This window comes from Homarus americanus, unplaced genomic scaffold, assembly GCF_018991925.1.
Source record: "Homarus americanus isolate GMGI-L3 unplaced genomic scaffold, GMGI_Hamer_2.0 scaffold40248, whole genome shotgun sequence".
In the NCBI taxonomy this organism is placed as follows: Eukaryota; Metazoa; Arthropoda; class Malacostraca; order Decapoda; family Nephropidae; genus Homarus; species Homarus americanus.
In genome coordinates, this window is record NW_024712526.1 from 1,714,193 (window position 1) to 1,726,915 (window position 12,723).

General features: G+C 37.1%; 1 protein-coding gene across 2 annotated transcripts in view; it reads right to left on the bottom strand.

Annotated features, from left to right (window-relative positions):
* Positions 1 to 11,840, bottom strand: part of LOC121860758 (RNA-binding protein 25-like) — a 45,876-nt gene extending 34,036 nt beyond the window's left edge. For both annotated transcript variants that reach the window (XM_042358109.1, XM_042358120.1), the window contains exons 1-2: positions 11,640 to 11,840; positions 450 to 588 (exon numbers count right to left, since the gene is read on the bottom strand). In XM_042358109.1, coding sequence (XP_042214043.1) covers positions 450 to 588; positions 11,640 to 11,666 — 166 coding nt within the window. In that variant the 5' untranslated portion in view covers positions 11,667 to 11,840. The remainder of the gene's footprint in view (positions 1 to 449; positions 589 to 11,639) is intronic.
* Positions 11,841 to 12,723: the final 883 nt, after the last annotated feature.

A 12,723-nucleotide genomic window follows, 5' to 3' on the forward strand; every position in this document is an offset into this window, starting at 1 on the left:
CATAGCCCCATATGCACCCATTTACTATCCTCCTGCATCCTTCCCGTATGACCATACCATCTCAGCAAGCCTGACATCACCCATTTCACCAATCCACAGTACACATCCTCTGCCGTCTTTGCCATTCCAGTACCCTATAAACTTGCTAATTCTTACCCCTTGTAGCCTTCAAGTAACTCAACTCTTAGCATTTTGATATATTCCAAGTCTGTGTTTCACTGTTATGAGGTAAGAGAGGAAGTTTATGTTCTGGAGCAGTGGGATAATTAATTTTGTTGTTTTTATACCACCTTGTGATATAACCCTTTTGTTACATGTATCACAAAATACCCAGTACGATTTATGCCTAGTAGGAGCTATAACATGAAGTAACTTTGAGAAAGTTAAAGAAATCATTGCATTTCCAGAGACAGTTTCCAGATAATGACACCATATGAATAGGAGAATACCAGATCCTGGAGAACTGTGACTAGACTTGTCCTTGTCAACAGTGTCAGTCCCAGATATAGCAGATGTCACCAGATTCTGCAGAGCTTCTGACACTGGAGAAATTCCCATGCCTCGTATGCCTCTGCTGCCCATACCAATCTGATAATTAAATAAGGTTTAGGTATGGATACAAATTTCTTCAATAAAGAAAAAATATATATAACATAATATATAAAATTATGAAAGTTGAAATAAGGAATAGATAGATTTTTAATATATTTTCACAGGGCCCTTCCTCACTCTAGTGAAAATATGCTAGAACCAAGAACAAAAACTATTTTTCATTCATTCATCAAGCTACTGTAATAAATGTGTTCTACTGTGGTGTTTCCCTTCCACAAGGCCCTGAGGCTTAGAGAGAAATCTGCATGAGCCACATCTCTCTAGCTGTGAAAAAGTTTATAATGATATGCAGTAGTTCCCAATAAGTCAGTCTTAGTTAATCCCTTCATGTGCAAGTACAGTACAGTGGTCCCTCGATTAACAAACGGTTCAATTAACAAAATTTTGGTTCACGAATTAACTCCCATAAGGATTTTCAGTTCCATTATTATCGAACAAGACTTCGATTAACGACAGCCTTACGAGAAACACGCTTTGTTGTATGCATCAGCTGATTGGCTAGGCCACCAATACAGTACAGGTTGACAACCCTTTATCCGAAATTCCGAAAACCGAAAAGCTCTGAAAACCGAAATTTTTTTTGTGGAGCAATTTTTTTTTTTTTTTCATGGGTACTAGCCCACCTGGGCACATGTCACTGACCCACATCAGGGCCTGGGGGGTGAAAATGTAATGGTAATGGTAATAATAATAATAATAATAATAATGATAATACAGTAATAATAATAATTATTCATAGTAAATAAAATTTTTAAAAATACACAAATATAAAATAAGAATGATAACAATAATAATAATAATAATAATAATAATAATAAAGAAACACAAGAATGAAAAAAAAGATCAAAAGTGAGAAACACGACCTAGACCTATGAATTATTATTATTATTATTATTATTATTATTATTATTATTATAATTATTATTATTATTATTATATTTTAGCCCCCAGGCCCCAATGTGAGTCAGTGACCTGCAGTGCCCGGGTGGGCTGATCCCTGTAAAAAAAAAAATAAATAAATAAAATAAAAAATAAACTAACCATTCTGAAATCCGAAAAATTCCAAAAACCGAAATGCATCTGGTCCCAAGGATTTCGGATAAGGGATTGTCAACCTGTAATTGATTTTATGTTTACATTCGTTTACAGTAGAGTAAATATCAAGAAAGTTGTGCTCCTGAATATTTTTGCATTTTTTATATTAAAATTATTGGTTATTCTGAAATTTAGTTAACTTATTGTTAATATACAGTGCAGAAATTATTATGAAACATGAAGAAAGCATTAGAACCAATGCACTCTGTAAAGAATATGGCATGTCATCAGCGACTGCCTCTACAATCAGCTGTTTGATATGTAAACAAAGCTGCTGGTAATATAACATACACACTTCAAAGTAAGTTATAATACAGTATTCTATTGTTTTTTATTTATCATTGTACAGTATACAGTACAGTACAGTACTGTATTTAGTTTATATTTAATGTTTTCTTAATTCTCTTACAGTAGAATGTTGATTTAAAGCGATTCAATTTAAGATTATTGATTTAGAACAACACCCATAATTAAGGACAATGTTTTAATTTAAAGCGAATCTTTTTTATTTTACGCAAGTCAATCTGGTGCATCATATTTTAAAAATCGCGCCTAATGTTTCTCTGGGCACGCTACACTGTCCTAAGGGCAAAGCTGTACTGTACATGTACTCAAAATAATGTACTAAATGATTACTAAAATTTTTGTTTAGTGCAAACTATAGCATGATTATATTCAAATTAATCACTATCTTATAAGAATACCAGCAATGTAAATTATATTCTCCCCGGTCACTTCTATGACATTTTATAAACAAAAAACAAAACTCAATGAAAAGGACATAAATAAACAAATAAATACTTCACTGACCTTCGGCGCCAACTGTCAAAACATTTCAGGGAGTTAAAACCTAAACGCGACAAAGAGAGGACTCAGAACACGACTAACTTAAATGTCTACTACGCAAACAGTAGAAGTATGAGAAACCAAATGGATGAAATTAGGGCTTTGGTAAGTACCGAAAAAATCGATATAATAGCATTCACCGAAACATGGATAAACTTTAACACACGTGAGTTACCTGTTGAATACCAAATTGCAGGTTACAAATTATTCCATACTGATAGGCAGATTAAAAAAGGAGGCGGAATAGCAATCTATGTCAGGGATAATCTGAAGTGTGAAATAAATAAGGAAATAAAAACTGAACTGACTGCAGAAACAATTTGGATAGAATTAATCGATGGTGGGGAAAAATTAATCACAGGAGTAATATATAGACCTCCTAATCTTGATAGAGTTAATGAGCGACTTATTTGGGATGAAATGAGCAGGGCTTCCATACATAGCAAAGTCTGTATAGTAGGCGACTTTAACTTTAACCAAATAGATTGGATTGACCTTATGGGTAACTCAGAATCAGAGGATTTTCTTGAAACAATCCAGGACTGTTTTCTAAGCCAACATATAACCGAACCCACCCGGGAAAATAATATACTCGATTTAGTTCTATCAAACAGAGAAAACCTTATTAGTAACGTCGAGGTAGGGAACGAACTTGCTAACAGCGATCACAAAGAAATAAGATTCCAATTAGAATTTTAGGGCAGCTGCAAGGAAAATTCCACTAAAGTCCCAGATTTCAGAAGGGCAAACTTTGACAGTTTGAAGAGGCAGCTGAGAGAAGAGGTATCATGCTTGGAGGTAAATTACATGACCTCACATGAGGTGACCCCACACAATGTACTCACAGAGGGCGACCTCACTTTACCAGGAGACCTGATGGTTGACGATGACCTGATCACAAAATCTGAGGTTGCCGAGTTCCACAACAATTTAAATAATGAGTTACTTAATGCACAAAGGCAGAACATACCATACCGAAAACTCAGATCAAACAACAATGACCCTAAATGGATAAATAATTATTTAAAAAATAATATTGGACAAAGGCAGCAAGGGAGGCAAAATCAAACCCCAAGGGAATCTATCAAATGTATCAAACTAAAACACGGAAAAAGATTGGACCAATACAGTCGGATACCGGCGAGCTAACTGATAACGACAGAGAAATGAGCAATAATCTGAATAAATATTTTTTAACAGATTTCACCACTGAAATTTTAAACATGATACCCGAGCTACTGACTCTATATAGTCCAGAGATAGTGAAGAAAATAAATTAAGTGAGATAGTAGTGACTAGTAAAGATGTTAGTAAGCAAATACACAACTAAAGCCTAATAAGTCACCAGGTCCCGATGAGATATTTGCCAGAGTATTAAAGGAATGTAAGGAAAAGCTTAGTATGCCCTTAGCAAAGTTGTTTAACATGTCCTTAAAAATGGGTGCAGTACCAGAATCCTGGAGGATAGCAAATGTAATGCCAATTTTCAAGAAGGGAGATAGATCACTATCCTCGAACTACTGTCCAATTAGTCTTACATCAGTTGTAGGCAAATTACTGGAAGCAATCATTCTTTTCATCTGTTTTCGAATCAGTGGACGAGCAGCACAATTATGATGTGGTATATCTCGACTTTAGCAAAGCCTTCGACAGAGTCCCTCACGAAAGACTAATAAGAAAAGTGGAGGCTCATGGCATTAATGGAGATATTCTAAAATGGATGAGGGCGTGGTTACAGGACAGGAAACAGCGAGTGAGCATTAAGAGCACTAAATCCCATTGGAGCAACGTCACTAGTGCAGCTACCCAAGGCTCAGTACTTGGACCATTATTACTTATTATATACATAAACGACATAGATATTGGCGTAGACTGAAACATAAGTAAATTTGCTGATGACACTAAAATAGGACATGTAATTAAATCTGACGAGGACTCCGCAAAACTACAGAAAAATCTAAAAAAAAATTTTTAATGGTCTGAAAAATGACATGAAATTCAATGTGGACAAATGTAAAGTACTCAGTATAGGAGATGTAAACAGGGAAATCAGATACCAGATGAACAAGAATGTTATTGAGAAATCCGACAGCGAGAAAGATTCAGGAGTAATGATAAGTAGGAATCTTAAGCCAAGTAAACAATGTATATTTGCTCAAAACAAAGCTAATAAAGTACTTGAGTTCATACAAAGGAGTGTTAGTTACAAGACTAGCGAGGTCATCCTAAAACTATACTGTATTTTGCGCTTGTGAGACCTCACCTGGATGACGCAGTTCAATTCTGGTCACTGCAATGCAGAATGGATATAGAATCCTTGAAAAGAATTCAGAGGAGAATGACAAGACTAATCCCAGGCATTAGGAACCTTGAGTACAGAGACAGGTTAAAGCATCTTAATTTGCACTCCCTCGAGAGACGTAGAGTGAGGGGTGATATGATAAAGGTGTATAAATGGAAGTCAGGGCTAAACAAAGGGGACATTACAAAGGTACTCAAACTATCCGACCAGGAGCGAACTCGTAACAATGGTTTTAAATTAGACAAATTTAGATTTAGGCGTGAAATAGGTAAACATTGGTTTGGAAATAGAGTAGTGGACGAGTGGAACAGGTTGCCAAATATCATCATTAACTCGAATATGCTGGATAGCTTCAAACATAGGTTGGATGGATATATGAGCAATAGGGGTTGGGTGTAAATGGGACTGCCCAGTATGGGCCAATAGGCCCGCTGCAGTTTCCTCCATTCTTATGACTGTCACCTCCCCTTCTTCCCTTCCTTCCAGCAAAGGTTTGGTGGTTATACAGTAGGCTTTAAGTTTTTATCTTATATAATATCCCAGACTAAAGTTAGGAGAATATAATTTGCATTGCTGGACTCCTTGCAAGAGAGCGAATAATTTCACTAAAAACGTCATATATTTTGCACAAAACATAAAAATTTTAGCCATTTGTAATTAGAGCTAAAATTTGTATGTCTAATGCGAACTATAGCATGTTTATATTCAAATTAATCACTATCTTATAAGAATTCCAGCAATGTAAATTATATTCTCCCGGTCACTTCTGTGACAAAAAACAAAAACTCAATCTAAAGGACATAAATAAACAAATAAATACTTCCCTAGACCTTCGGCCCCAACTGTCAAACGTGTCACTGTCGCCTCCCCCCCCCCAATCTTCCCAGACAGGGTTGGGTAGTTATAGGCTTACAGTTTTTATCTTATATAATATCACAGACTAAAGTTAGGAGAATATAATTTGTATTACTAGAATCCTTGCAAGACAGCGAATAATTTGCATATAAACGTCATATATTTTGCACGAGATAAATTTTTTTAGCCCTTTGTAATAAAATTAGTTAAAACTAAAATTTGTATGTGTAATGCAAACTATAGCATGTATATATTCAAAATAATCACTATCTTATAAGAATTCCAGCAATGTTGATTATATTCTCCAAAGGTCAGTTTAGTGACATTTTATAAGAGAAAAACTTAAGTCACTCTTAAGGACAGATAAATAAATAAGCACTAGACCTTGGCATCAACTGTCAAGCATATCACCTCACCTCCCTCCCTCCCTTCCCCCATCTTCTCAGCCAGTAAACAGATCATTTCACATTCCTTAATTTTAGCTGTGATGATTTATGAGTTTGTTTTAACATAATACTACAAAAAACAATGTTTTGTTTATTCTAGGAGATGGGCTGAGGTGCATCTGGGTAGACTGTCAGTCTTTTTAGTATTTTGTGTTTCTCTCAAGTACCAAACTAAATTATTCCATTGAACCAACACTTTGATTTAGTGCGAATTCGGTTTAAAGCGACCTCTCTTGGAACGTATCTCGTGTTATATCGACGTTCTACTGTACCAGTAAACAGTACTTTGTATGTATACTTATTCTGTGAGTTGAAACCAATTACCCAATATCCCATTGAAATAATCGATTCAGTTAACAAAATTTTCTGTTAACAACCGACTCTGTGGAACCAATTGTGTTCATTAATCGAGGGACCACTGTATGTACATTTGTAGTTAAACTACAGATTGGTAAATCCACATATGGTGAACCAAAGGCCTACATGTTTGGGATAAGCGGGGATAGATTTATGGCTAACAAAATAAGCCCCTAGCTTACTCTACACTTCACCAACAAAGGTCTGGACAGTGCACTCATTTATTTTTGTAGCAAACAGCAAATTCATTAATGCCACAATAAGTTGCCATTGAAGCTCCACTTTCACTTCAAGCCAACCAATCCAATAATTCTACTTTTTAACTTAAGAGCCATCACTTTCTTCTGCCTCTTCAAATTAAATTTGCCATCATTGCTCTCTGTAAATTCAGAAGGCATGATTTTGGGTAAAATTCACTGAGAAATGTAATGAAATCGTGGTAGCAAATACGTGACTACTACAATGTTTTTCTGAGGTAAAGGATAAAAGGAGAGAGGATGCATTCTTCCCCAACTGCACACCTGTGTGTTATTCTGGGGATGACACGTCATAAGCAGTGTGTTGGGTATATGAATAAATGAGTAAAGCACAGAAGAAGAATGCCATAAACATAAAAGGCATAACACTGTGGATGGTGAATAAATGTACAGAGATACAACAAATGCAGCGGCATACTGCAGGATGATGCTGACTTTAGGTGTTCTGTATGTGTAGGTAATAATGTGACCATAGCAAGGTCCTTACCTTTATGTGAAAGGAAATATGTATGTAACCGGAGTGAAAACTGTGATATTGCATCCTAGCGGCTTCTAGTGAGTTGCGCCAAATGCGCCATTTACCAAAAGTAGTAAATGCATGAATAATTATTGCCTGATTAAATAAATAGCCCTATACCTTGATTATCTTTATATATATTTACTTGTACTATAATAATAAAATACCAATATTGTTTTCAAGTAGCTTTTGAAATTAATATTGGTCAAATTAAACCAATGATTGGAGATAACTTATGGCACATGCTATTTACATGGCCCCTTGTGTTGTGTGTTTATACAGTGGCGCACCCAGGGGGGTTTCCTGGTTGCCCGGAAACCCCCCCCTCCAGGTACTGCATGGTGTGGCCAACCCATACCTGACCTGGCGACACCTTAGTAACACGAAGGTTGGGTCAGCTTACCTGACCTCAACCCACGCCACGGTAACTTCCACCCACCACCTCTGCCATTCCCATGCACCTGAATGCACTTAATATACAGCACTGCCAGACAGTGTGAAATATTGAGATTTAATGTGATTTTTTTCATTTTCTCATCTACATTGTACATTTTCTATAGATTTTACATATTTATAAATTATTTTTCCATCCACTTTCACATACAGTGGTCCCTCGGTTAACGAGCACAATCCGTTCCAGCAGGTTGCTCGTTAACCGAAACCATTGTTTCAATGGGTTTTTGGGTAATTGGTTCCAGCTCACCGAAAATTGCCTAAATTCAACAAAAAAGGTAGAAAAGTAAACTTACTTTGAGGTATGTATGTAGAAGGCTCCTGGATGATGATGATGGGAATTAGAATGGGGGTGGAGGAGAAGGGAGAAGAGAAGGCATTGGGGTGGAAGAGAAGTCACCCCATGGCACCATTTCACCCATAAAATTTTAGTTCTCTTGGTGTAATTCAAGATTATTTTCTTTAAATCAACACTGCACTGCATTATATATTGTCAATATGTAATTAAATTTCAAAATGACCAATAATTTGCTTGCAAACACAGAAAAAAGCGTTTAGTTGAAGAGAGTCTCAAGCAAGATGTTACCTCCACTGGCGCCTGTTTGGTGTGTTGCCAGGCTGGATGGCGCGCATGAAACTAGTTTCTTTACCTTCAACTATGTTCAATAATTGTTAAAATGACTAAAAAATTTAATATTAAATTTTTAAAATTATTGAATAGTATAAACTTCTTGATATTTACTAAAATAGTAAGGAATTTAAGCCCTAAAACCGATTACTGTATTGGCGGACTAATACTACAGCTGGTGAACCGCCAAATGCAAGCGAAAACATGTTGAGGTCGGCTCGTACAAAACTTGTTAATCGAGGGATTGCTCGTTAACCGAAGTTAAGAATCTTATGGAAGGTAAATCGTTAACCGAAATCTCGTTAACCGAGGGATCACTGTATTTGATGATTTCGCAAGTGTGCTTCAAATAACTCAATCGTACAATAATACGGCGTTGGAAATCGAGCATGCTGGGTAAGGGAACATGTTCCCACTTCTCTCCTCCTCACTTCACAAGTAGTTTTTGGTGTAGTTACATCTACTTTGGATGCCACAGCCTTCAACAACGCTATGTCTACCAGTCAGCAAACAACTATCAATAGTTTTTTCTCGAAAAGGTAAGTTGTCATATTAGTCTTGTGCTGGTATATTATTACTGTTATAGTTAGCTATAATACAATTGCTCGAAAATTTATATAATCCTATGAGAATTGCATTATGCTCATATATCTTCATATATTATTATATTACCATCTTCAATCTCAGATTATTTCCTAAGATTCAGTGCAAATGGTGTCAAATATTGGTCAGATTTCAAAAAAATTTCTGGGGCTTACAGTGCCCTCCCCGGACCCCCCAGCTGAAAGGGCTCGCAATGCTCGCCAGACTTCTCAGTAATTTGGAACCCCCCCCCCCTACTCAATTTTTGGGTGCACCCCTGTTATAGGTATGTAATTATTATTTTACCCCAAATTCACAGTACAAAATGTCTTATAAGCAACCATTAAATACTCCTGGCTTTAGTTCTTCCTAGAGTAAGAGATACACTGACTACTGGTAAGTGAAATGTACTGTATACTGTATATTGTTAGTTCATCCTGTGTATGGTTTGAAAAAAGTAGAAAGGGAGACTTCTTGATATTCATGCCTAAAACTGTCTTCATATATTAAGGTTGTTTCGTGATTTGAGGGTCTATAGTACAGTACCTGTATTACATTTACCAAGTAATTTTTATCAACCCTTAAGTTTTCTGTATACATAATACTGTACTGTTTGAGGACATCAGAGTGAGAGTGTTATGATTACAAGTGCCTAACTATGGCTCAGTGTGGCCTGGGATGTGTGAAGTTTACATATTTTTCATTGATTACTTTAGTATTTAAGATACATTTATTAACTATCGCTGTCACATTACTTTTTTATTTATTAATTTTATTCAATATCATGCATGTCAAATTTGAATACAAAGAAATCCACAATTTTATGGGGCATTAGGTCTAAGTGCAGCTTACACTAGTGTACCTTATAAGCTTTGATTGAGTGGGAATTATTATTGTTAGCATGGTCCTGGCCCCAAAGTTGTAAGATAGGAGAGGGTCCACCTGTATTTACTTATGAACCACAATAGTACAGTATTTACATATTGAAAGAATGCTAAGTGAAAGATAGGTAGAATATGTGCAATTACTAAGATGTGAGAGCTAGAGGGGAGAGCAAAAGACCAAGGAGGAGGCAGAAGGATGTGATAAAGGATACACTGTACTGTACAAAGAGTGATTGTGATGGACATCCAGGAAGTAATGATGTGGGTGAATGATCAGAGACCATGACATTGACTGATTTGAGGTGATGGACATGCTGTTGGTGAGTGAGGCTTGGCTATGTAAGTAACAGAGGTAAACTAGCTTGACACTTGGAGCCTTTTTTGGATTTTATTTTTATAATCTTTTTATGGGATTTAGCCCACACGGGCACAGGTCGAACGACCAACAACGGGGCCTGGGGGGCAAAAAAATAAGAACAGAAAGAAATTAAAAAAGAAAAGAAAAAGGTTATACTGTGTTAATCTACACCACGAAGATGCCGGAAAACCAGCCTTTTAAAGTGAGACAGATTGTATAAGTATGGAAACACAGAAGACGGCAGAGCATTCCACAGTTTGGCTGTGTGAGGAAATTAGGATGTACTATAACGGGTTATTCCAGTGTGACCGACATCCACAGAGAAACGGTGGGCACCGCGGGCAAGACATGTGTTACGAGCCCGTTAAAGTACCTGTAAAAGAGAGAGAGTGAAGCAACATTGCGGCGAAGAGAAAGAGAAGAGAGATTGCCAACTAAAGGAGGAGAGTTAATAAGACGAAATGCCTTTGATTCCAGATATGAGAGCAGTACTTCAAGTTAGGACGAGTGAATCCCTTATATACTTAAAGCAACTGCTCAGGAGTGAAGTAGCTACGGCATCTGTACAGCATTCCCAGCTTTTGGGAGGCAGCTTTAGCTATGTTAAGGATGTGTGATATCCAGGACATATTGGAGGAAATGGTGAGGCCTAGCATATTTATTTCAGAATTTGGCAGAATGATAGCGTCTTGAAATGTAATTGGTGGGAGATCATCTAATTGGGAAAGTGTAATTGGTAAATACTGAGTTTTATTACTATTGAATTTAACCAAGTTTGTACCTCCCCATTCAGTGATGCTGCACAGATCCACACTGTTAAAAGTAATGATATCAGCTCTAGAAACAGATCTAGTTTGAGAGTTAGGAGGAAGGGGAAAATGTGAAGAAGAGTTAAGAGTAGAATCATCAGCGTAAGAATGGACAGAATTAGTTGTAGTGTGAAGTAAATCATTGATAAAAAGAAGGAAGAGAGTAGGTGAAAGAACAGAACCCTGTGGGACACCACTACTGGTAGAGAAAGAGCGAGAGATCGATCCCTCGACAACAACTGCCATGGATCGGTTCTCAAGGAAGCTAGAGATTAGAAAACAAAGTGGGGGAGAGAAACCAAAAGAGGGAAATTTAGAAAGCAAAGACTTAAGCCATACCCTGTCAAATGGGGCAATGGGGCAATAGTTAGAGGGATTAGAATGGTCACCCTTCTTCGGGATGGGCTGAACCAAGGCATGCTTCCAAGAAGAAAGAAAAGTTTGGGTTTTGAGGCAGAGGCAAAAGAGGCAAGCAAGCACAGGGGCCAGAGCTTCAGCACACTCCCTCAGAACACGAGGGAGTATTCCGTTCGGTCCATGCGCCTTACTCACATCCAACCTGGATAACACACCGGCAAATCTAAGGAGTGGTATTGAATTTGGATAAACAACATCTGGAATTTTTTTCTTTCACTAACAGGGGATAATGTAGATGAGCCTGGCATGCTGGTAATTGGCACAGTGGTGATAGGCGACTTGCTGAGGAGTGAGGACAGCAAGGGGGATGTAGGAGTGGGCTTTGTTTCTGGCTCCTGAGTTGCTCCTTCATCCTGACTCTGAAAAAAACAAATAATAAAAATGTAGTAAAAATCTAATAATAAAAAACTTATATACTTCACCTTTTATCTTCAGTCTATTCAGCCCTAAAACTGATTTATTTCAATGAACTGCACAAGACATTTTACACACACAATCACAATGATTGTGTGTGTAAGTACACTAGGGAGAGGAGACAGTTTCATGGCTCGATATGCCCTATCTCTCCACCTGCGAACACCAGTACAATACCAGCCAGCCTTACAAACCCTTGTGGTAGAGAATATTGAATATTTGAGCTAAGAGAATGTCTGTATTTGCTCTTGATTTTGGCTATAGAGTTAATGGGTTAAATAAATATCTCATGGAAATAAAATTATCAGAATTTGGATAAACAACATCTGGAATTTTTTTCTTTCACTAACAGGGGATAATGTAGATGAGCCTGGCATGCTGAAATGATGCTTTGATGGTGATAAGCGACTTGCTGAGGAGTGAGACAGCAAGGGGATGTAGGAGTGGGCTTTTGTTTCTGGCTCCTGGTTGCTCCTTCATCCTGACTCTGAAAAAAACAAAATAATAAAAAATGTAGTAAAAATCTAATAATAAACATAATACTTCACCTTTTATCTTTAGTTCATTCAGCCCCAAGCTAGTTTATTTCAATGAACTGCAGACATTTACACACAATCGCAATGATTGTGTGTGTAATACCTAGTACCAGGTGGACATCAAAAATCCGACAATCGATAAACGGAACCTTCAGTTTCCGGCATAGTTCCGGAGGCGCATTTTTCAAATTTCACTGTGGCGCTTCATTGTTCTGGACCATGATGACGGGTTAAGACTTTTCGTGGAAACTGCAGCACCTCCAAGATATGGGGCCCCATTTGACAGCATATTCACTGTAGCACAAGCTAATACCTAATTATAAAATGTGATGTCAAGAAAATAAAAGATTCAGTG